This window comes from Sprattus sprattus (assembly GCF_963457725.1).
Source record: "Sprattus sprattus genome assembly, chromosome: 11".
Taxonomy (NCBI): domain Eukaryota; kingdom Metazoa; phylum Chordata; class Actinopteri; order Clupeiformes; family Clupeidae; genus Sprattus; species Sprattus sprattus.
The window spans coordinates 23,286,335-23,312,684 of record NC_137909.1 but is presented as its reverse complement, the minus strand read 5'-3'; the positions used below and the strand labels follow the sequence as shown (position 1 = coordinate 23,312,684).

At 44.7% G+C, this 26,350-nt stretch overlaps 2 protein-coding genes across 2 annotated transcripts in view; both read right to left on the bottom strand.

Annotated features, from left to right (window-relative positions):
• Positions 1-5,066, bottom strand: part of LOC308372376 (BOS complex subunit NCLN) — a gene marked incomplete at both ends in the record, with an annotated part of 11,338 nt that extends 6,272 nt beyond the window's left edge. The window contains 5 exons of the mRNA XM_080847530.1: positions 1,281-1,358; positions 1,765-1,862; positions 2,490-2,634; positions 3,750-3,940; positions 4,904-5,066. Coding sequence (XP_080703656.1) covers positions 1,281-1,358; positions 1,765-1,862; positions 2,490-2,634; positions 3,750-3,940; positions 4,904-5,066 — 675 coding nt within the window. The remainder of the gene's footprint in view (positions 1-1,280; positions 1,359-1,764; positions 1,863-2,489; positions 2,635-3,749; positions 3,941-4,903) is intronic.
• Positions 5,067-8,070: 3,004 nt separating this feature from the next.
• On the bottom strand, positions 8,071-25,582 carry fam219aa (family with sequence similarity 219 member Aa). The gene is made up of 6 exons (XM_080847655.1): positions 25,359-25,582; positions 17,633-17,732; positions 14,426-14,528; positions 13,437-13,517; positions 11,187-11,241; positions 8,071-10,409 (listed from the first exon to the last, which is right to left on the bottom strand). The coding sequence occupies exons 1-6, from the start codon at positions 25,422-25,424 to the stop codon at positions 10,248-10,250; spliced, it is 567 nt and encodes a 188-aa protein (XP_080703781.1). The 5' UTR covers positions 25,425-25,582; the 3' UTR covers positions 8,071-10,247.
• Between the last annotated feature and the right edge of the window lie 768 nt (positions 25,583-26,350).

Sequence of the window (26,350 nt, the reverse complement as noted above, 5' to 3'; positions counted from 1 at the left end):
CAGCACCCAGCAGGCTGCAGACGAAGAGCAGCGAGTCTAACAGAGAGAAGCATGTCGACTGAGTCAGGGCTACCACTGGGATGGAGCGAGAAGGTCAGCACCACAGATGCAGCCGTCCAGTAAAAGAGAAAGAAATGTGTGTGTGTGTGTGTGTGTGTGTGTGTGTGTGTGTGTGTGTGTGTGTGTGTGTGTGTGTGCGTTGGAGGACAGGCCTCAGCTGCCTGCTGCTCTCAGAGGCACTGTAGCATGAAGCACACAGACACACAAAAGAAGGTTCGTTGGGGGTCATTCATCCTCAGATGACTCTGCCACTATCTGTCGCAGCCTAACCTGGCGCTAATACCAGAGATGTCCTGCACAGCCTAACCTGGCGCTTATAACAGAGAGTTCCTGCACAACCTAACCTGGCGCTTATAACAGAGAGTTGCTGCACAACCTAACCTGGCGCTAATATCAGAGAGTATCTGCACAGCCTAACCTGGCGCTAATATCAGAGAGTTCCTGAACAGGACAGGGACAGTGACACTCTTTTTTTCTTCAGAAGAACCATTTTGTGAGTTTGAAAAGACATGGAATGGATAAAACAACATTTGATCATACAGGCAGAGTCCTTTCATTAGTGTGGTGAGCAAACTCTAAGAAAGAGTGTTCAGATTGAAAGAAACTTGACTTTTTTGTTTTTAGACAGAATTTACAAATGAACTCATGATCCCACTGTGGATTCACTGCCTGCCTGTTTTAGTCTCTTGCACTTCTCAATCCCAAACCCTGGTGTTTGAATCCTCCCTTTTATCACAGTACTCTTAAATGACCCAGCCCACCTAGTCCATACACAAAGTCCACCCCTCCAGACCCTGGTGTTTGAATCCTCCCTTTTATCACAGTACTCTTAAATTACCCAGCCCACCTAGTCCATACACAAAGTCCACCCCTCCAGACCCTGGTGTTTGAATCCTCCCTTTTATCACAGTACTCTTAAATGACCCAGCCCACCTAGTCCATACACAAAGTCCACCCCTCCAGACCCTGGTGTTTTAATCCGCCCTTCAAACATAGTCCTCTTAAATGACCCAGTCCACTTAGTCGATACACAGAGTCCACCCCTCCAAAACTGGTGTTTTTAATCCTCTCTAAACAATTCAATTCAATTATATTATATTTATATAGCGTCTCATTGTCTCATGGTGTTTTAATCCACCCTTTAAAGACATTTCTCTTAAATGACCTAGTCCACTTAGTCGATACACAGATTACACCCCTCCAGTACTAACAGGACTTACCGGAGCTAGCCCAAAGGAGTCGTAATGGGCAGTGATGACAATAGTCTGGGGGTCCTCTCCCACTCCAGGCAAAACTCCCTAAACGCACAACAGATCAGAAGCTGGGTTTCCATCCATTTTTAACACACATTTTGACCATTAGCATCTGCATAAAATCTTTTCATACGAATATAAATTCGATTCGCTAGAGGGAGGTTGGATTAACTACAGTGTCCTTTTAAGTTCAACTAACACAGCTGATGGAAACACTCGCCGATTCACATATTGTTTAGCTGAATATTCATGAATACGCATGAAAGATGCGACCGAGTTGGACACAAACTCAGTTAGTATGGCATTAATTCATAAGACATTTACAGTAGTTTGCGTACAAACTTGTGTACACATCAGTCTCACTCTTGTGGTTGTGGTTGCAGTAAGGGAGACTGTACTCTAATTATGGCTTTGCAAGGCTGTAGTAAGGTAGAGATGTGTGTTTGCTCACCTCCAGTGTGATGATGGTGTTGTCAGTGAAGGGCTTGATTGGGCCGGTGTTGCTCACTAGAATCTGAAATGCAGTGGCAGTCACCATGCTCCGCAGAACTGATAGAGAAACAGATGGACAGACAGACGGAGAAAGAAAAAGGTTTTGATCTGTACTGACTCAGTAGCTGACACTCAAGGCACTAACCACCAAACAAATGCAACGTTTGAATTCCGGGGCATAAGCCTCATAAGCTCTGACAACAAGAAAAACAGTAGCAGTAGACCCCTCTACAGAACTGAAAGCGAAAGTTAGTGAGAGAGAGAGAGAGCAAGAGACAGACAGACAGACAGAGAGAGAGAGAGAGAGAGAGAGAGAGAGGGACAGAGCGAGCGAGAGCGAGCGAGCAAGAGACAGACAGAAAGACAGAGATAGAGAGAGAGAGAAAGATGATCCTTTCATCTCAGTCTGTCTCATGTCACATCATCCCCTGAAGGATGACAGAAGACACGTTCTCCATGTTACCACCTCCTTGTTATGCTCCTCACTTCTGCCTCTATACCCTTCCCCACTATCTTTGTGTGCACCAAGAAAGGGCATTTGACAGGCCTCTTTGGAACTGTTTCTTCACAACTCCTTTCCAGTCCTTCACCTCATACAGCCTCCTCCTCTGGCACTTGCAATCCTTTCTCACAAGAGAAAGAAAAAGGTTCTTTCTGGAATCTTCCATTCAGCACCGACCTCACCTCTGACCAGGATGGAGGAGGCCCTGGTGGCTGCGTCCTGCTTCACCTCCTCATACATGTGGAGCAGCTGCTCGTCCTCTGGCACCACATACAAGGGCATTATGGCGTCCTTCTGCAACACCTCTGCCTCAGTCTCCATAAAGCTCTGTAGGGGAGACAAGGGAGGTTAAAACACATGCATCTCCCCGCATGACTGAACACCTACACACCTACACAGACGCACACACACACACACACACACACACATATTACAATCATATGAATAAACAAACACATGCAAAACAAACAAACACACACACACAAACACACACACACACACACACCTTACAATTATACATAATACAGATAGTAAAGCATAGGAACACACACAGTACATACAAAAACAGTAAAATCAAAATGCTCAGATACATGTTCATGTAGATACAATATGTCTATAAACAAGCATACACACTCTTAAGTTAACTCAGAGGAAGTGGTAAACTTCCTAAAGCCCTTTGGATCTATGGGGATCTTCTGTTAGAAGTTTCACCACTCGGAGTTAATTTACCCAGGTTTGTCTCCTAGTCACATACTTGGAATACTCCCCTGCTAGACACTACATCAGAACAGTCAGAATAATTAATACAAGACTGTGGTACATTCACTGTCAATACAGGGTGATGAAAGAATAAAGAAAAGCACCATCAGATGTTTGCTTGGCTGACTGTGAGGCTTCTGAAACCAGAGAATTTCTTGAGACGGATGAGATTTTTTTTGTTATTCATTTCATGTCCTCTCCACAGAGCGACAAACAGAATGAGGTAGGAAGCAACGCCAGGTTCCACTGCTCTCCAAATCACTAAAGGTTCATGCACAGGTAATGAAACAAAGCCAAAAGAGAAATAAAAATAAAGGAAATATATATATAATTTAATAGAACCTTACAGACCTATACTCTAAAGCACAACATAGCTCAAGTAGTAAAACTTCAGCACCGTTATAGGAAATGCCAAAGAATCCAGATCTGGTGATAGCTAAAAGGTTTTATAAATTACAGTGTAAATATCAGATATTCACATTATTATAAATGTAATGGTTATTTTCTAAAATATATGTTCATTGTTGACTTGGGAACTGATTTTGTTGAGGAATTTGATCGCTGGACTGTGTGGAGAGGAGAATAGGGCTGAATGAGTTGTGCTGTTGACCAATGTCTGTCATATGAAATTGGATGAATATTAGTAGGGTGTTGGATGGGTGATTTCAAGCAGATGGGGTTACCTGTATAACCTCCTGTGGCACAGCAGACAGGTTGCTGGGCAACAGGATCAATACGGCGGCTGCGTTCTGCCTCTGAGCCTCCTCGTAGCGGTCCAGCGTGAAGTCCGGCAGCTTCATGATCACACAGCGCCGTGTCAGGCCCGGGTGGTCAGACGAGCGCGCCTCCGCCAACACTATGGCTCCACGGCAACCTAGGGTCAGAGGTCACAGGAAACGCTGACTCCATGTCTGCATCTTAGGGGTCAATACTCATCAACATATTGCTGTGATTGCCAGTATTTCTGAATTCAGCAATAATGCTCAATAATATACTCTGAATAAACAGACTGAAAGCTACAGAGTTGTTACCCCACATGTCATACAGGATGTACAAGAGTTTATAGTTTAAGGAGATAGCAGACATTTTCTGTCCAAAGCAAATAGGATGACAGTAGATCAAACTAAAAAAAAAATATTTGTTTCTGAGGGCATTTTTTTTTTTATGTTTTGGGCAGTCAAACATCAAGATTGACCTCTATTTCTGTTCTTGTGGTATTGGACATTTCTGTTCCATGAAAGACAGGCTGCCTTTTATTTTTAAAACAGAATTTTTAATAGTATGTAGAAGCAGCCTGAAAGACCTCATCCATCCACAGACAGCAGCTCATTCTGGAGAGCAGCCAGCCCTGGTCAGATTCATTCTAAACTCAGCAGCCTTTTGGCAGCAGGTCCCTGCTGCAGAGAATTACAGCATTGCTGATGATCACAGCATTGCTGATGATCACGATTGAGATTACAGCTCGACAGCACTGTAGAGTGAAAGCCTTCGCTTAGGAATAAAACACTGCTTTTAAAACTTCTAAATAGAATATGCGAAAGTGAGAACAACCGTGATGGTTGGGTTCCTTCAATGTGAAACGTCAGTGGTCATTTCTGTGACATACTCTATCATTTCATAATTCTGAGGGCTTCTTAACTCTCCAGTCTACAGGTGATGACGGAGCATCATGACTTGTACAAACCAAGCTGTTTAACGAGCACACCAGCATTAACACCATGGAATGAGTCCATCCCATCAGTCAGGTACTTTATGTGTACATGATTGTTCATGAACTTGTCACTTAGGATGTCTGTGTGTGTGTGTGTGTGTGTCACACGTGTGAGGGTCCCAGTACCATGTCTGTCCTGCTGCAGCAGGTACTGTTGCATCCTGAATCCTTTGAACTCATAGGAGGAGACGGCAGACATTGCAGACGCATGCAGGTGCTGCGCAGTCAGCAGGACACACAGTGCAGTCGCAGCTACGGCCCTCAGCCACATGTTCACCACCACCGGCATGCTTCCAGAACCCTGCAGACCTGATGTGAAGAAACGCAACTCAGTGAGGCACCAACGACAGCCAGCACAGCTTAGGAGGTCCAACAAGCCACCATGTGCTTTTCCACCATGTGAGTTAGCATGCATACAGAAACGTCACACATTAATGCCTGGTTTTATGATATCCAAGGAGAATTTCTGACTGCATAGATTGGGGAATATACTTAAGAGTGTGGTATCTAGTATCCTATGTCCTAAGAGATAAAATACATATAAAAACTACACCAAGGAAGACATTTCAGCTGTACCTTCTTCTGATGTCACACAAGGGCAGGATGTGTTCACCACATTGACAATACCACACATTCTTATAGGGAGGAACACAAAAACTCAGACACACCCAGATGACATAAGGCATCACTTACCGGACAGTCTTAACAACTTCTTCCTTTTCCCTTAGAAAAGACAATTTTGAAGATATTTCTGTGTGTTCCCCACTCTTCAAAGCCAGGCTAATCAGGGTGCTGAGGCTCCCACTGAGACCAGCCTACAGGTGCCGTAAGCCCTGACCACCATCTGTCCCTCAGGGGATTAGTCCCGGCTCATCGGGCCTTTCCACCAATCGGCATGCCCATAGCACAGGTAATCGCAGTGCCCCATAACCCTATTGGCTAATCACTGGAGTGGAGCTTAAAACTATGACAGACCGGTAGCCTCCTCTGAGGAAATGTCAATGTGTAGGTTCTAATTGGTCTAGAATTCAAACACTGATCTGGGAAGAGTCCAGCTCTTGAGCGAGGTTAGGATTTAGAAAAGGAATAAGTTATCCGTGGGCAGTATTTCAATACAAAGGAATTTTACAGAGCAGGAGCTAGGATACAGGAAGGCATTCACGAGGCATTCACTTTACAGACAGTTCATGCCCCCTCCATGGTAACAAACAAAAGTGCTGACTATACATGTACACTGTATATATATATGTGTGTGTGTGTGTGTGTGTGTGTGTGTGTAAAAGAGAATGAAAGAGGGAGACAGAGAGAGAAAAACCTTTCAACGTACTAAAAATAAAGCATCAGACAAAATGATATAGGTGAAGTCACATGTTCCATATTCTTTTATTGTTATGACACTACACAGAACAATAACATCTGTTAAATACTGGTATGGAAATTGTTCACATCTTTACAATCATGATCAATATATCTGCAGAATAAAAAAAAATGTGGTTCTATATTAAAAGAACAACAAACAAAAAGAAAAAAAATCTACTCCCTCACTCTACTTAAATAAATTAAATCCAACCAAAACCACGGGCAAATAAATAGACACCCACGACGGAGCTGTACTTAAGGCATTTTCTTAATCAGCAAACTCAAGAGTTATACTGTGAGTGTGATATGGGTGGGTGATTGAGGAAAGAGGTGCATTTAATTTCATTCATTTCTTTTTTTTCGTGACACAAAGCAAGGGTGACAGAGAAAAATACATACAGGGAGAAAGGGGGGGGGGGGGGGGGGCATCCTCACGTTACAGACAATTCTTAGAAACCCAACCAGAGCACCAGTGAGGTCAAACTGGCCATGCAGTTTATCTTCCCAGGGTCCTGCCATGACTACCAGCCGGAATTAATCACTGGGGAGACAGAGACGGTAGCCTGCAGAGTGACAGAGAGGTCAGGGTTATGTACACCGAATCTGAGGATCAGTTATGACCGTGAGTAGCTCCACCACCCACCACCAGCTTGGGACTGCGGTTACTGGCCAGCTTCCCAGATTTGTTCTAAGCCTGGCTGTGGAGGACAAAACGATATTCTGTTAGGAACCAGCTCAATGTCTGCAGAGACAACTGATTTTGAAAAGAAGTCCACAGATGAGTTTAACATCTGTAACTGTGATAAGACGGTCGAGGATGCAACTTAATCTTATCCATGCAGCTAGTTGAAAAACAGGGGGAGGGAACTACTGGGTGGGCTTAAAAAAGCAGGGACTTTCCTATCCAGTGCCTCCTCAGCCATATTAAATAATCACGTCAACTTTACTTGTGGGAGCTTATTTCACAAAATAGTGTTTTTCTATTCCTATAGTTCACAAGGGGATTCTGTCTGTCGAGACGTAACCATACATTCCATACCATACATTCCTGCATCCAAAACAGTGGACAAAAAGTGATAATTAGAAGGGGGGGAAAAACCCCCATGAGAGATGATGATGTACGTAGAACATTCAGCAAAAAAGACTGAAAATGTTATTTTCTTTCTGGTATAATTAAATTAACAAATGCACGGCTACATTCAATTCCAGGCAGCGTGACTCGCTCTTACTGCACCACAGACGCTTAACTAAACAGCTAAACTGATGTCTTGAGGCTGGACAAAAAGGAAGGATTTGCATTGAGCCATGGAAATGTGTCTCTAGGGTGAACAAACACAAACTGAATGCGCCTGCAAATGATGGAGCCGGAACTGAAGTCTCAACTGACTAGAATATACTGTAACCCCTGGCTTCCCTCACAGCAAAAACACAAGTCCTTGACAGTTATAACAAATCATCCATCCTACATGAATAAAACAAAACACAAAAGCAAATCAAAAATGCCCTGCACACAACTCAAACGCACAGTGTGGAATATACACGTATTAGACTAAATGTTCTTAATGCTACTCCCCGTCGCACATCACTTTGAGTCGACAATACACAGGCCTACTTCACAGCAAGCCTTATTCATACCAGGACATGGTTCTAATTGGTTAGCCTAAAGGTTGAAGCACAGTAGTGTGATTTACAGTGTTCGGAGAGAATTTGAAGTGTGAGGTGACTTTAACAATGTGCAGTGAGTAGTGTGTGAGCTACACAGGCTCTAGTAAACTGGCAGGGACCCCTCGATTATTCTCGTCAGTGGCAGTTGTTCAGAGTTGGACTCACACTGGCACAATGTCCTGTCCTCTCAAAGAGTACCTCGGGAGCCAGTCTTTTCAAACTGACACCGCTAATTTAGCCATCTTGCCCAATGGAAACACGTTGGGCTTGGCTAGGTTTTTAGAAGGCTGAATTTCACTGCTAGGGTAACGCTCAACCGAGTATGGGGCGAAGGGGAGGGGGGGGTGTTAGGGTGGGGGGGCATTAGGACTGTCTTGGGATGACAACTGTGACAACAACTCACCAGACACCACAGCTAGAAACACTGCCCCCCTTATTTTCAGCCAAACAATCCCCTTTCCTTGCTAAGACTGATACAGTGGTCATGTACAATATTATTAGACATAATACACGCGCACACCCTAAACTCTTCTCATTTAGAAGAGATGAAAAAGTCATCTGACTTATTTTTCAGTCTTTGGTTATAAAAGCAAAGAAATGGGTTGTGTGTGACACATAAGGAAGCAATGGCAGCGAGGGGAAAGCAAGTTTATATGTGCTAGCTGTAGCATGCTAGCTTGTGTGGTGTAGCACAGTGCAATATGGCAGCTATACACATCAAAGTAGATCCCAGCATAGTCTGGCAACACAGCACAATATACTTTGGCTAATCTAAACTCAAATTTTCTTGGCTTTTTGTAGGGGAATAAATGTTGGAGTTCTACCATGCCATGATTTCTGTGTCATTACACTGTTTGGCACACATAAAAAGAAACTAACCAAAAAAAATAATAATCTGAAACAGATGCTGAGATATGGTGCATGAGCTGGGGTCAGCTGGAATATATTTGCGATGTCACACTGTTGTAATGTAATAAACAAAGCAGTTGGTTCATGAACGTCTCTTTCTAGCTGACCTTCCATGATGTACCATGATGACTGCTGCATTTAATTGTTTACACTTTTAATGTAAAAGAAAAATGAAAAAAAAAAATATGAACAAAATAAACAGTGACCATATCTCTCAGACCAGAGTCACATACAGAGTTACAGGAAGGGCTGCTTTGTCTTAACACACCTGGTACCGGAGAACAGGTTGTGTTTGCTCTCCGTCACACATTTTTCCTGCTAGAATGAAAACCAATTTGCCTGAAATGACCTTACAGTCTCTCAAAACAGATGAGATTCAGATCAAAAGTGACTGAGACCTGGAAAGTGGGATATGTTTAGAATGTCCTTCAGTATGAGGTCTGGCAGCCATCTTGTTTAATTTGTCTTCTTGGCTGTCTCCTGACTTCTGCCAAGAGTACTGAGGGACAATAACAATCAAGCAAACCAGAATCCTAGCCTTACCCTGGTCACACTGGCATTGACTGACTGTTTCTTCATCCTGATGTCCAAATGAGCTCTGATACCACTAGAAGCAGCAGCATGCTAACAGAGAGTAACATTTCATTCCAATAAATAACACTAATTTAAAATAAAAAAAATAAAATAATGAAAAACATGAATAGTTTGTCCATATCATTTCCTATTGACACATGCCGTTTTTCCCTGGATCATGGGATACGAAAATAAAACGAGACACTGTAAACAATAGAGGGACTGATAGGGGACGTGAACCCGAGTGTGCCGAAGTGAGGCATGTCTTATCAACTGTTTTGACTTTTTTTTGACTGTTTTGATAATGTTGGCCTTAAACAAACAATCGAAAAAGGTGTGAAGTATAAGTTAGTCCCTCGTTTGCCCTTGCTACAGTTTAATGTACTGTACAAAGTAGCAGTTTGGCGGTAGAGCCAAAAAGCCATCTATGTCCCACGAGGCCGGAGCCTCTGGCCGCCATAACTTGCACTACACACACATTCACCCAAAACACAAGCAACAGACAGTGGAGTGAGAGGTTTGCGAACACAGAACATTGAGTGTTTAGTCACTTTGTTTCCTTATTATAATTTTTTTGTCCCTTTGCTCTGTGCATTTTGTTACCCCAGCAGGTTGCCTAGCACAACCGAACACACACACACACAAACTCCACTCCCCTCTGAAGATGATGCAAAGACATGCGTCCTACCATAGGAGGAACCAATGACAGTAAGGAACTCGTTTGTGCATCCCCCCTCCCCCATTTTCTCCCTCGTTTTATATTAATTACAGTAATATAACATTTGAACTCATTGCCATTTCAATTCAATTAGTCATCATTCCATTTAGAGAACTCGTAACTCTTATTCGTCTCAAGACAGAGACGAGGGGGTTATGGGTAGAAGGATAAAGATAAGAGGAAGGGAGAGATGAGAAAAGGAGGAGGTGAAGGAGGACGAGGAGGATGAGGAGGAGGAAGAGGGTGCTACTGGATCTGGCAGGCTGTGGAGGAGCTGGCGGCCTGGCAGCACATGCAGGTGGGGTTGACTGATTTCGGGGGGATGAGGTCCAGGTCCTCGTCATCTGGGATCTCGTCCAGCCGGTAGCCATCCTTCAGGAGCTGGATGTTCAGGTCCTGGTTTATTTGCTGTGGGGGGGAGAGGGTGGTGATCAACCTCAGTATTGGGCATCCTACGAGGATTGCAGTTACTTCGTTGAGATGTTATAACACAGCGTTCCAAGGAAAGGAAATATCAGAAAAAAAACGATCGGTGTATGACTACCGCCGTCAAATGGCATGATATCAAAAAGTAAAAGTGAAGTTGTTTGCAGGTAGCGTTGAATTTTGAGGTATCTAGGGATTGCATGAACTCGAGGGTCTCACAAAGTCAGCCATTTTAAATTAGAATATTCCATTAGCCAAGGAAAAACATCCAAGTTATGCTCATGGAGTAATTAACTGTGTAATGTGAGAAAAGAACTACAAGTGTACATGCTGGGACGTGCGTGATGATATATAGCAAATACTAGTCTAGCGGGGCCAGACTCGTATGGCAATATGCATCTGGGATCAATTTCGGTGCAAGGTACCTTGAAGTGGGCGGGAGGTTTACTTCAATTAAACGTTCACAGGGTTTTAGACTGAAAGCCATAGACTGCAGAACAGACCTGTTTGCAGCATAGATTCTGGTGCACTGAAACAACATTTCAACAAGCGGTCCCCATAGGTCAACTCTGGCCCTGCAAGACTACGGCGTGCTGTTACGGGGCATCACTACGGTGCGTTATGATGTTATGAAGGCTTAAATGGGGTGCGTTAATGTAGTACAACTTGCACTTCACGTGTATCAGCGGCGTGGGGGGTAAAGTAGGGTTAGACGGGTTAGTCAGAACGTGTAAGTACCTGCTCCCTCAGACATCTCACCTCGGCTGAGGAATATCCTGACGAGGAGTATCTGGACATGTCAAAGTCGTCATCGCTGAAAGAGGAACACACATACAGTTAGACGCTAGCAGCTAGAGAGGGCATACAGGCACACATACTTTTAAAAGGGCAGATGAAGGAGCACCTTTCATTCCTAATTTTCAGTCGGAGAAACCGTGTTTAATTAGTGTTTTCCCAGGTTATAAAAACAGGGATCATTTCACGACTGCGTGATGGTGTTACCTCACAGTCTTGTCGAACATCTTTCAGGGTGTTCAGGTATTCTGTGCCACGGTGAACTACTATGATGGCATCGAAAGGCCTGTGTTCACATTGAACAAAACTTTTACGACTGACATTCAAAGTTAATGCATGCCTTCCAACCGGATCTTGCCATGAAATTAACTTCCAGTAATGGTGTGCCTCTCAGGAAAAGAGAGGAGAAAAGAGGGGATGAGTGTGGTATATTAATCAGGAACTCCCTGGAGACATCCTCAAGCTGAGGCAAACAAGCTCATTTAGATGCTTTCTATACACTGCTCTTGACTAAAGAAAAGAAGTAGCTAGGGAATACTTAGCCTTCTCCACAGAAATGTAATAGACACACACACACACACTCCATAGATGTTTGAGTGTGTGTGTGTGTGTGTGTGTGTGCGTGTGTGTGTGTGGGGTGGTATACGTTCTCATTGAGTGTAAAAGCGCACAAGTACTGTTTATCATTTCGGAAGCCATCATGTGTTATGAATGTCCTCTTTAGTGTACACTTGTAATTAAATGCGTGTATGTTTATATGAAACATATGTAAATGCATGCCTTTGTTCAAAGGAGTATGTTTACGTGCAGGAGGAGGGGACTGCGGTGAAGTGAAGAGCACACGCACGAGTGTGTGTGTGTGTGTGTGTGTGTGTGTGTGTGTGTGCCCTGCAGCTGGAGGCTGGTGAGAGAGAGGAGTTGGCATTTCAGCTGAATTGATTAATCACAAGAAAACCAGCAGAGGCAATCTGCAGCCTTCTATTGATTCCCCAAGTAATTACAGCTTCATGTTTAATGAAGCTCAACTCATTGGGCTACAACTGGCCTGAAGACTCAACTCCTCGACTCCCTCCTCCTCCACAGCCACTCAAGCCGTGATGGCCCCTCATCTTAAACCCTGTTCTCCAGTCCTGGAACCCGCACAGACACCCTAGATCATCTGTCTGTGTGCAGCTGAGCCACGGACGCCCACCTCTCCAGAGTGCAATAAGAGTAATCAGATTTAGTTTCGGATGACTCACCGCTAGTCCTAAATACCGTAATGATTGGCAGGCGCCTCCGCCGTCCTCTCACCGCAGGTCTGCAGGCGAGAAGCCACCCGCCATTGAGATGTAAATGGCCGCTGGGCTTTTGTCTCTAAACCGGATTACTTCTGCATTTCAGAACGGCCTGAAAGGTTCAAGTCCGTTTCATGTCATTTTCCCAGCCATTCTGATTGAGCACCCGCGCCTCCCGTAGGGGCTGATGAAAGGCCAGGGGGTTGCACACTGCGGTGTGTTAGATTCCAGGCCAAGACCACTGACCAGACCAGACCAGACCAGACCAGACCAGACCAGACCAGACCAGACCAGACCAGACCAGACCAGACCAGACCAGACCGAACTCGCCTCAGAATGACTGAAGCTGTTTTTTTTTTCTACAATTTAACATTTTGACCCATATTATGCAGTCCACTCCAGACGATAACCGAAAAAAAAAAGCTTTATGGAGAAGCTTATCTGGCCACTTTTGGAAGCCGCTTCACTTTCGGAAGTCGCTGTTCAGAAGTCATTAGCCTCAAAGAGACGGTCAGGTTAGAGGAAGCTCATTCTCTGACTCGGCTCCCAGCAATAATTGAGTCGTGCTAATCCAATTACAAAATGAAATAGCTGCGCGGCTCTAACACTTGCCGCTTACACGGCGGCTGATGCTGAGAAACGAATAGCCTCCATAATATTCATCACCCTCTTCTAATGAGAACCTAAAACCAACCCACACCCCGTCCTCAACACATACAGACAGACTCAGACACACGCACACTTTAACATTGCACATAAAACTTACATTAACGGACGCAAACTACAAATGATGTATTAGCCTAATGCTCCCTGATGCACTTACTGATCATTATTTGCTTGAAAAGGTCATTTCCAGCCGGAACATTTATTCTAAAAATGCCTTAATGATGCTCTTTAGGTGGTTTGGATGGAATCAAGCAGCGAGGTGGGTTTGTACCTGTCTGTGTCCAGCGCTACCAGAGGCTTCTCGTCCGGGCTCTGATCTAGGGATGAGTAACCCTTGTTGGGCACAACAAGCCTGAGGAAGAGTGAAGGAGAAAGAAAGAGAGAGAGAGAGAGAGAGGGGGAGAGAGAGAGAGAGGGAGAGAAAAACAGGTTTGTAAAATAAAGGAAAAATATGATGTTTTTGTTATCGATCATTTACAGTCTGCCACACATCCAAATGTCTCGAGTCGCAACAAACTGCATAACACCTGTTTCAACAGAGCAGATAAGACACAGGGAGTACATTTGAATAAAAGGGATTTGCATTGCCAGTGTAATTCAGCAGAAGCACCAGGGGTGAGGGGGGGGACATCTGATAGCTGACATCTCTGGCTTGTTCTTCAGATACATACAACCGATTTATATGCAAATATCTCCAGGAACAAAAGTCGGTGGCACCTTGCGTGTGAGTGTGTTTATTTATGCCTGTGTGTGTGTGTGTGTCTGAGCTCTCCAGAGGTGTTTAATCTGTACCTTTCAAGATCTCCCCACAGTTCATAGATATTCAGACCATATCTGCAAGCCTCATGTTTCATCTTTATTAATCCAGACAGGGACTGGTTTTGAAGATGTGTGTGTGAGTGTGATTAAACAAACACTCCCCAGCTGTCACCTGCAGGGCCCTTCCTTCTCGATTTCAGACTTCAAATTTCAGCCTTCAACTCATACAGCATAACTCATATTCTGAGTTAAGAGCATTTCGTTTAGTTTACTCTTTCTGGGGCCTGATATTGAGGGGACACTGAGCCGTGCTCAGTATTTTTTAAAGAGGAATAATATTTCAAGAGCTTGAGGGTTGGGGCAACCAATGAAATAAAAAAGGAAGGGACAGTGTTATCTCCAACTACTTATTTTTTTTAAGTGTGCCTGTGTGCTTGCGTATGAGTGTATGAGTGTGTGTGTGTGTGTGTGTGTGTGTGTGTGTGTGTGTGTCTGTCTCACCGTGTCCTGGCCATCACATTGTTCTTCTTGGGCTGCTGATTGACGGGACTGCCAACGGTTCCATTTTTGACCGAACCCTTCCTGGCCATCTCTCTCTGTTTCTCTGTCAATCAAAAGCCAGCGGAGAAGACATCAATCAAATAAAATAAAAAAACAGAGGCAGAGGCAGGACACTGACAGCAAACACAGAACCTTGCATCAGCTGAGCAATAAAATAAACCTTCAAACTGACATTATTACATGCACTGTGGGAAAAGACACTGACAGCCTACTCAGGCTAAACTAGAGAGCTTCTTATAGCGAGAATATGCTGCTTGTCGTATAAAAGCCAACCTGTTCCTCTCTCAATCCAATCCAATTGAATTGAATTGAATTCAAAGTAGTTTTATTGGCATGACCAGTATTTCAAAAGGGTTACAATAAAATAATGATCACAATTATTTATAGGGGAATCAAGTTTTAAACAAGGATTAAGAATCAAATGGATATATTGACAGTGAATGGAAATATTGTCCCTGGTTGTGGAAAGCATTTTTCAGCTGAAACCCAAAGCTGTTGGCCTGCTGACCTACTCTCGAGGGCTGGCTCACAGCTCTGATCCGCCCCCCCAGCATGCAGAGAACCATCCGGAAAGTCATGAGCACGCACTTTCCTTCGTCTGCCCGCTTATTTTAGAGAGGTGACCTGCATGCAACTTTTGGATGACCTCTACTGAAATCGAGTCCCCTGTGCACATGCGAGAGTGTGTGTGTGTGTGTGTGTGTGTGTGTGTATGTGTGTGTGTGTGTGTGTGTGTGTGTGTGTGTATGAGTGTGTGTGTGTAAGAGTGTGTGTGTGTATGAGAGTGTGTGTGTATGAGAGTGTGTGTATGAGTGTGTGTGTATGAGTGTGTGTGTATGAGTTTGTGTGTTTTGTCTGTGGGGCTGTAAATAACCTCTCTCTGCCACCTGCACGATTGCAATACAAACTTTAATTAACATCAGAGCTGTGCCGTCTGTGGAGGACAAACATTGAACCGAGGGAGAGAGAGAGAGTGAGAGAGAGAGAGAGAGAGAGAGAGAGAGAGAGAGAGAGAGAGAGAGAGAGAGAGAGAAAGACAGGGAGAGAGCGAGAAAGACAGGGAAAGAGAGAAGGACAGGGAAAGAGAGAAAGACAGAAATGGAGCGAAAGAGAGAGAGAAGGAGAGTGAGAGAGAAAAAAGAGAGAAAGAGAGAGAGAGTGAGTGTGAGTGAGTGTATGGAGAAGAGGAAGAGAAAAATAAAGAGAGAGAGGGGAGGGGAAAGAGAAAGAAACAGAGAGAGGAAGTAAAGAGATGAGGTGACCTTCCTCCTACAATGATTAAGAGGAGCTGGGGGAAAAAATGGCCATTCGATGGTTCATCAGGCCACTGTTTCTCAAGCCCTGAGACGCCACCAATCCATCAGCATCTACCTCTCTCTCTCTTCCTCCACCTCTCCCTCTTCCTCCACCTCTCCCTCTCCCTCTTCCTCCACCTCTCCCTCTTCCTCTCATTCCTGCCCTCCACCTCGATGAATAAAACCCATCAGTGCGTGTCCGGTCCATCGACTGATGGCCTGAATGACAGACTGACTCCTCAAGCTCAGACAGGCTTGAGCACAGGCCAGACGGCAAACAGAGCGGACCCTCTCATCTAAAGCCACTGTGCTGTGGCCAAGATGACCTATGGGCACATATATTAGCCCACACATATATTACACACACACACACACACACACACACACACACACTGCTGGGATTCTTTTTAAATCAGCAGCAGAAGGTGTCTGTGGCTTGTGACCTTTAAGAACAAGTGTTTGCTATTCACACACACACGGCAATTGACCGATCGCGAAACTCCTCCCTAGAACGGCCCTTGCCCAATCATACCTTAGCAACGGCTACTAAGAGAAGAAGGTCCGACAACTTTGAGGTCTGAGCAGCGTGGTTAAACAGTGTGCCTATGGGACTTGTAGGTATGACATGAGGTACCCTGAGAGCTTAGAGGGATACGTTGTTTTTTTTCCGCTTCCCCAAAGCCCAAAACACAGGCGCAAAAGTGCCAGCTGTGTATTAAACAGTGTGGTCACCCCACACCCAACTAAATATATTGCAAAATACACATAGTCTGCTCCAAAGTAAATTAAGCTGCTTGCTGCCAGCTAGCTATCGCTAGGCATGATGGCTAACTATCTAGTTGAGAGAGAAAATCCCCCAACAGTTGTTATGGTCCATGAATACTTGTATTATTACCACTAGAATAACATAACTAGTCTATCCAACCAAAGTGTTCATGTTAAAAAAAATAAAATGTTAATGTATGTGCCTGTCTAAATGTCACTGTTACTGTCTGTATGATTGCTCGCAGAGCTGTTGAAGCTATCGACAGCAAACGCCAGCATTGAACAAAACTTTTAACGAACACTTTGTAGTTTGTATTTATGCTTAATACAACATTGAACAGAACTTTTAACAAACACTTTGTATGTATGCTGCTGGTGTTCGCAATCGCCAGCTTTGATAGCTCAGCGTGCACATTTACAAAAGGTTACTGACGGTAACATCAGCATTGCTAGCTAGGATAGTCACCATACATACCTCCAGAGTCTCTCGCCAGAGACGGAATAAATAATAAGAATAATCTTTGGAGGTTATTAGCTAGCTTGAAATATTGTATTCAGATCTTACCCAGTGGTGAAATAACATGACTAGTCTACAAGGTTGTGCTGGTTGCATTTCAATGAAGAGGTCGTAGGGTTTCTATTTTTTTTTTTTTTATTGAGACCTGTATGCCTTTGCTTCAATTATTGTTGTGTCCACTTCGTTGTTGATCTTAATATTTTTGGATATATCCTTCCACTACATATTGCAGTCCCTTTTGGCTTGATCTGGAGGATACCGCGGAGGTATTACTCCAAAAATCATCACTCATACTGACAGTTATAGCGATCGTACCCGTACTTGCCATGGCTTTAAGGTTGACAGTTCCGTGAATTGTGTCGGACGTAGCAACAATAACTAGGGGGCGGAGCCCTGGCGATCGGTCAATTCTGATTCATGGACGGACGGACGGAACTCACACTCACACACAGAGACACACACACAGACACACACACACACACACACACACACACACACACTGTGTGGCTCATTGCTCATGACTTGACGAAGGCTTGTATTTCAGTTAACACACAAACATACACAACTTACCAATCTTGACCTGTAGTGGCGAAGGCTTGTAGTTCATGGCCACACCCTCGGGCTCTCTCGTGTCTGCGTCCGCCTCACAGGTGGCAGTCGCAGCGGGGTCCTGGACACACACACACACACACACACACACACACACACACACACACACACACACACACACACACACACACACACACACACACACACAGAAAAAGAGAGCGTGAGAAATCCACACAAACAGACATCCATCCTATTGCTCAGCTTGCTTACAAACACACACACATGCAAGCACAGACACAGACACAGACACACATGAAGAACCAAAACAAAGAGAGGCAGGCCATTAACAGCATCAACAGCCTACGATAGTGTAGCCCATGATAGTAATGGATAGCATAACATCCAATTCTTAACCTGCCTTTCATAGCCTTCCCTCAGAGCGAAACTCTAAGGAACTGTGAAATGGCGGTGGGCCGGAGTGTGTTTACTGCCGAAGAGGGAGAAAGAACAGAGAACAGAAAGAGAAGAGAGTTGAGCACACTCACACACACACACACACACACACACACACACACACACACACACACAAGCTGACTTCAGACGTCTGTCTCTCCCAGCGCCTCAGCGACTCCATTCGTGAGTCATCCCACACCTGACAAGAGCAGGGAGTGTGTGGGCACAGTGCTATGCAGCGCAAACGAACGAGTGCCACCAGTGTCTGGAGTTTGTGTTTGTGTTTGTTAGAGAGAGAGAGATAGAGAGAGAGAAAGAGACAGACAGACAGACACTCAGAGTGTGTGTGTGTGTGTGTGTGTGTGTGGTGTGTGTGTGTGTGTGTGTGTGAGACACTACAACACACTACACTTTCGAGCACGTCCTCAGAGTGACCGCTTCAAGCTGCCGTTTGTGAGAAGAGAAACGTCAGCCGCATCACAGCCCTTTTCTTGACTCGCTGGAGGGACAATATACAGACAACCTGAAGAGGCTTAAGGGCTACCACAGAGCACTAACTCAACAGAGCTCACTGAGAGACAGATGAGAGAGAGAGAGAGAGAGAGAGAGAGAGAGAGAGAGAGAGAGACAGAGGGAGAGATTCAGAAAGACAGAAGAGAGGATGAGGAAAAACAGAGATGTAAACCATCGTGACATAGCAAAATTTCAAAGAGACCTCTTTCTCACTGCCCTTTAACTAAGTCTCTCTCTTTTCTGATAGTAAAATAATAGGCTATATAAGGTAATTTTATTCTATTCAAAATGTATCTATTAAGATGAGGTCTTTTTAGACTGCCTGTCTGCCTGTCTCTCTGTCTGTCTGTCTGTCTAGACTTTACTAAAATACAGAGTGCCATATCAGTCATCTAAACTCACTGCCAACTGGAACATTGCTGGGGAGCCAGCCCATCTGATGTACTTGGCTCCTGTTCCAACTTCCAAAGCCCAAAAGATACACACACTCTCACTCACTCTCTCACTCACAGACAGACACACACACACACACACTGGCTCTTTTGACACCGAATGTTTACCTCCACCAGACCAGGCTCGCCTGATGTCCACTCCCTACTATTATCACCTGGATGATGTTTTCCTTTCTCTCCTTCACAACATTACACTTTTCCACTGCATCCAAAACACTAGTTCAACACTACACTCATAAATATGCCACTCTCCAACACTGGCACAGGGCAAAAGGGATTGGCATCAAAGCAGCTCGCCCAGGGGGGCATTCCCCACCACAGTTGACCCACAGGACTCCAGGTTAGTGCCAGTGCAGTCTGCTGGTGGGATCTTCTCAGTGACTTCACCAGATCACATCAGGGGGCATGACAGCAGCAAGGGAGGGTGGTGGGTGGTGGTGGTGGTGGTGGTGGGGGGGGGGGGGGGGGGAGGGGGGGGCAGGTTGTTTGGAGGCACTGCTGGAGTCTGAACAGAGGGGATTGTGGGAGCAGGAGTGAGCCAGGCCTCTCGCCGAGCCGAGCCCTACGCTGTGCTGAGTGCTCCCAGGGCTCACACAGAGAACTCATTATGCTCCACCACAAGCGCGCCCTTATTCTGGCGAGTGAGGGCAGCAGGGTGGGGGTGGGGACGGGGTGAAGGGGTGTGAGGGAGTAGTGGTGAAGACCATGGGAGGGTGTGTGTGTGTGTGTGTGTGTGTGTGTGTGTGTGTGTGTGTGTGTGTGTGTGTTGTGTAATGTATGTGTTTAGCGTCTCAGGCAATGCCTGTATTGAGGTTTCCCACAGTCATACGGGGGCATTGTGAGTGTCTGACATGACCACCACATCATCACGTCAACACTGGCTAATGCAGACACCTACTACAACAAGCAAGACTTATGAAGCTCTGTGTGTGCGTGTGTGTGTGTGTGTGTGTGTGTGTGTGTGTGTGTGGATGACGCTATAAGCTGGAGATGGCTGTTTTGGAGTTGTAGACTATGCGAATGAAAGTCTGTGTAGAAAACAGTGGAAGTCCACTGAGAACGTTGCACGCTCAGAGCAATAGGCCGCTGCTAGCTAACTTTAGCAGTACATTACACCGAAACACACAGTCATCGACCAACATGCTGCTGCTAGTGTCTAGGAGAGGGAAAAAACAAAAACACTTAACAGAAGCAATTAGCCCTTCAGGATTTTCCTGGACACAAAAGAAACCAAACAAGCTGTGGTCCTCTTCAACGATGCTAATTGCTAAGAGACAGCCAGAACAAACTACTCAGGAATCAGACTGCTCGGCTCCTAACCATACCCACAGGAGATGGGGAGTAGAACAGCGGGCCTTGCCTTCTCAAAGAGCTCATCCATACATGAAGCTTACAAAGGCCCAGCAATAAGACAGGCACCCTGCCCTGACACATAAACACTGAGAATGCAATCCCACGTGCTTGTTAAAAATAAATAAAGAAAAAACATTACTGAGGATCAGGACTATTAAGCAATACTCCACTCCCTTGGCAAGCCTCTAGGAGCCAACCTCAGTCTCACACTTTCCCCCAGGAAACATTTATAGGGAATATAAAAAACAACAATATGGTGGTGTTCGATTTTTCCTCGCAGGTAGACACTGATAGACAGAGCGGCAGACAGCAAGGTGGAAAGTGCCAGCATTGCAGCGCTCCCCTCAGACAGCAGAGATAACGAGAGGTTGAGTCTCATAGACTGGCGTGATCATTGATGGGAATAAAATAACAACAATATGTTGTTTGATTTATCCTCGCTGGTAGACGCCGTCAGACAGAGCGGCAGACAGCAAGGCAGGAAACGGCCACTGCAGTGTTGTCCTCAGACAGCAGACAGTACGAGAGGTCGAGTCTCATAGACTGGCGTGGCCATTGATGCTACTGGGGGAAGGTAATGTGACCCTGCAGACCGGATGGATCGATGGGGAAACAGGGCTGATAATAAAAACACTGTGTTTCTGAGAAGTGAGAAGGAGGCAGCAGCTGCCTGCTCGGGTTTACCAGTAGTTGAGTGCTCAGTGTTCAAACAAATCCCCCCCGCAGCAGCAGCTGTCTTTGCCAGACTGTCTACGGAAGGTAGCAGGTAGCTAAGCAGGGCCTGTGAGGGCTCCTTCAGCCACAGTATGGGGCTTAGCAGCGGGGTGCTTTAGATCAGACTCTGCTCTGGGTACCAAGGGGATGCTCCAGTCCTCCTTAGCCTGGCTGGAAGAGCAGCACTTGGGCCCTCTGCCTGGCCAGAGCTGGGCACTGAGCCATGGACAGCTTGACAGAGAGAGAGAGAGAGAGAAAGAGAGAGAGAAGCATGAGAGAGAGAGAGAAGTATGAGAGAGAGAGAATGAGTATGACCACTTGTGTTTTCGAGAGACATTTTAACCTTGGACATAATAGTCTGCCACAAGAATATTCTGATTAGATGGTTAAAAATGGCTGATTGTATAACAGTCATTCCGATCCAAAACATTCCAATGTTACCAATACAACACAAGCGCTAAATTATTAAGCTTTAGATGACAGATTGGCTCCAGATGAATGCTGTCAGTGATGCAAATGTCGAAACCACTATTTTACCCCTATGGGTAAACTTCAATCAAGTCCAGATCGATATCAACAAGCACATGTCAAAATCCAAAACCTGAATTGAATATGTGATCAGGCCTCCCAAAAAAATCCCTCACTCTCTAGAGCTCACACACACACACACACACACACACACAACACAAAAGAAAACTTCAAAGCAATCCGGACACGCACACATGGGACAGCTCAAGGCGGGGGGGGGGGGGGGGGGGGGGCTGGGAGGTTATGTTAATTTTACCAAGTTCTATGCACAGCATCAAAATGTCCCCCGTTGCGATGGGTGGTGTGATGCCCCGAAGGATCATGGGATGCCAGATGATGCAGGAGTAATCCATAGAGGGATCCAGAGCGCCGGATTAAATTCTCACTACAAGCATTTACAGTCAGACATGAACTGGGGTTACTGTACACATCCAATCCGTGCATGGGGGGAGAAAAAGAGCTTGAACCATTCCTGAACAAGACATGTAAACCAACATAGCCTACACTTACATCACTATGTGGGGGGGGGGGGGGGGGGGGGTAGGGGGGTGGGTGGTCTGGGTGGCCCCCATAGTGGTGTGTAGAATGAGGGTAAAATGGCACTATGGTGCATGCACTTTCAGACATGCTTGTTCAGCGCGGATGGATAAGGGGGGACTGATAAGCCAGTGTTAGCACAGCCATCAAGGTCACTTGGGAGGAGATTTCTCAATTTCCTTGACTGGCTCAGACAGGATGTGTAGTCATTGAGTGTGACAGCTTTAATAGGGTTACCTGCACTACACACACACACCACACACACGTTCATGACCCCCACTCTGATTATGGATCTGTGACCTTTCTGTTCCAGCCCCCAACCCCTCTCCGTTAGTCTCCATGGCTCATCACACAGGCATCGCTCAGGCTGTCTCCGCTGTGGGCACGGCTGCTACCGCTGCTGCTGATGCAGCTGAACCAGCTGGGATATAGGTGGGATTATTAATCTCTTCCTGCACCCCTCTGGGCCAATGGCAGCGCAGGCTGCCGGGTCATGTGACCACTGGTGAATGAGCTATACATAGAAAGTGCTGTGCGTGGATGGCTCACTGCTCCCGCTGTCCATCTCTCGCACAGTAGATCATGAGACAATCGGAGTCACGTGAAACACAGGGGAAACACACATCATCCTCATCATCATCAACATCATCATCAGGGAGCCCCTTACAGCGGAGCTGCTGTTACGCAAGAGCTAAAATGTTACCATTCTTGTTCAGAACTGCTCCAGGACAAATACATGAAAGTGGATGGAGGGAAGGGATTCCTTTTCATGAGAATTTTCTTTCAGTGATAGTCCCTGTCTTTCTCTCTTCAGTGTTTCCACTTTACTATCAACTTGGTTGCTTTCAACTGACCCGCCTGATACAATGCAGAAGCAGCCTGTTTATTTAGCCCCTATTCATTTTGGTGGGGTGAAATAGAAAAGAGCAATTGAAAACCAGAAGAGGTTAAGCCTTTCTTTGCATATAATGTCCCCCCCCCCCTCGCTTTTTGCGGGGCAGGTGCCTACTCATTGTTGGGCTGCCGTATTGAGAGGAAGATCATTAGCATGAGAAAGCATGGGTTGTGTTAGCATGTCTCTGTGTGTGTGTGTGTGTGCGTGGAAGCGTGTGCGTGTGTGCACGTCAGTGCATGCATAGGAGAACAGCTGGCTCCTTGACTCAGGCTGAGTTCACAATGACACTTTAGGCTGCTGTACACACACACACACACATGACTAAAAGTCTACACCAGGAACAACTGTAAAATGCCATAATGCCAAAAATGTGCTAATAGGTGGCAATTATATCAATGGGAAATGGAATCATGATTTGACATAGCCTAGAGGGATAGCGTCAGACATCTGGCGAGTGACATCCTTTTACTTGCAGACTTTTTGGTTCGAATACTGGGCACGTTTCATAATATTCTGATGTTAAAAATGCCCCCGAATTAAGATGAAAGCAGGTCTACAAAAATGTATAATACTGAGCCTAGTATACATGCGCCAATATTCAAATCTGCCACTAATTACAGTGAAGTTGACACACAACAAAGACACAAGTGAGAGTCATTTGATATACGAGTGACAGTAAACACGGTTGTCGTAAACAATGAGCTCCCCACGGATGTCCTGAGGCAGCTGACCCCATCCCAGGATCAACAGCTTCTTCAGAGGCCAGGGGAGGGTGGGGGACACAAAACAGCTGCTTGTTATCGACGATCAATGTCCTGGAGGGTGTGTGTGTATGTGCATCTGTTTGTGAGGGGGTTTATAATTCCTAATAAAAATAACTTTACATTCATAAGATTTTAGGTCCTGTTGTAGTAGTCAGGTTTGAGCCTAAACATCATCACTGTTTTTATCCTCTTCTCATTGGTTCAAACAATAAGGCCCTTTCATTCATTAAAGATCAACTATGGTCTCTGACAAAATAACCCAACTCACAGTGTACCAGCATACAAAACATTCAAGCCCATCTGATTTCATACCATTACCAGCTCCCTGGTATTTAAAAGGCTGAAACTTGACCAACGACCATAGTAAGGCCACCCATCAGAACTACCGTAAACATAATTTGATTTCCCAACTTGGAACACCCAGTTGTAGGCCCTGTCTATCCCGTTGTAGTCCAAACAACATTTGCACGCAAATGGCAGTGGGGTGCTGAAGAAGTAATGCAAGGAATATAGCTTACCTCTATGTATGACTCACCCAAACTATTTTACCAACACCCTCAAAGGCCTTAACTATGGTATGGTAAGTCAAGTCAAGTACATTTATATGGCAAGCATAGTAAAAATAAAAAAGCAATAATACTCAACATGACAAACATCTAAGACAAGAAGGTATGGCATATATAAAAATAGAATGTAAACAGATAAGATAAAACATATGACAAGAAGGTTTTACAGTAAAAGGAAATACGATTAAAGGGCATTGTTAATATTAAAAAGGGGGGAGATAATGACAATAATATTTATTCTAAAATAAGAGGTACCTGCGTAGTGCGTACGTGCGTAGTAGATTTACGCCTGACAAATCGCTTTCAGGCTGGATGGCTGTTGCCACATTCGTACCGTGAATGAATTAATAAAATTATATATAGCCCAATTGCAATGACAGAGGGAGTTGACAACGCCTTCAATCGCAAGTTGTTTTGGATTAGTGTTATGATACAATGAAACAAAAACACCACACCCCTTTAATAATACTGACAAATAACATCTGTCGTCTCACAGCATAAACAAGCGCATCGTTATCTTTCAGCGCACTCACTCGATACATCTTCGATAACTGTAACGTTGGCTATAGTCGAATGAAGGGCTGAACACTGCCAAACTAGCTAGCCAGATGACGTACTGTGGGTAAAGTACACACGTTTCAGAAGAAAACACAAATCTGAAACAGAATGGTCCTGACGAAACACAATATGTCTATCGTCTATTTCTTTTGGGCGTACATATTTTGACGAAATGACTAATGTAAACAGTTAGGTTTGAGAAAATGTCATCCAGAAAAGCACGCCTCCGGTTAGCAAGCTCAATCGTATAACTGGTGCCTGATTGTCTATTCTAGAATGGTCTGGCTTCGGCAGAGTATTTACAGATTTTGTTGCCGTGTTATTTTGAAACACAACCGCAGCTTTCTGCCAATTGTTTTACTACGCTATCAAGTTTATAGCATACGTGTCTGAATAAACGGTAATGTTACTTACCAGCGGTTGCATCTCCGGGTTATCGTTCACTGCTGGTACTTGAAATCTATCAATTTCTTCCATCATTTTCACAATTAGCCTGTCTTCAACTGTCTGTCTAACGCCGATATTATGACTATGGAAATTACAAACGCATTTATTCTGCTATCAATTTAACCGAAGGATGCTACAAAATGCTCGCATCATCCCAGTTTGTTTGCAGCTTCCAGTCCGTCCGTCACCACCGTAAAGCTGACAACATTAGGGAACGTCTTCCGGAAACAGATGAGCAACTTCACAGGAAGTGTAGTAGTAGCTAATAGTTTCTGAAACACGAAGTGTCATTGAAGTGACACAGTGTCATTGCTCGAATCTACGATGCACTATTGGCCTAATGTTGCCTTATAAAGTTATATATCTAAACAGATTAAGGCTTTACAAATGAAACGTGGTCTCTTTAATTATACGAAAGAAAAAGCTATATCAAGACAATTCTAAAGTGAAAATGTAAGCCAATCAAGGCTGAGTAAAAAGATACCACCAGAGTAGACCATTCATTTCAGGGGAGTTGGAGACTATAATTGATCTAATTACGGACCGTTTAGAATGAATGAGATTGAATGACAGCACAAGTGTGACCTAGGTCCATGTCAGAAGTCAGGAACAAACCAGATCAGTTGTAAGGCTATCTATTTCCCAATGCATTTGTATGTAAACTCCCTTAATCTTTTCACTTTATTTTATAAATGACTTTATTTGTTTATTATATTTAATGAAACACTGTTTGATGCTTCAGCACAGATTGAATTTTGTTATATCATTACTGCCAGGCCACAACAACTGAACTGTCCCTGAGCTAAACTGAACAAGAGAACTGACAACTGAACACCCTCGCGCTTGATCGTTGCCACAGCAACCAACGCAAACAGTTGAAGGGGAGCAACCTAGACAGGAAAGTGAAAATTACACTTTTGTTTACTTCTGCTGTAAGACTGACTGTATCAAATTGGAAA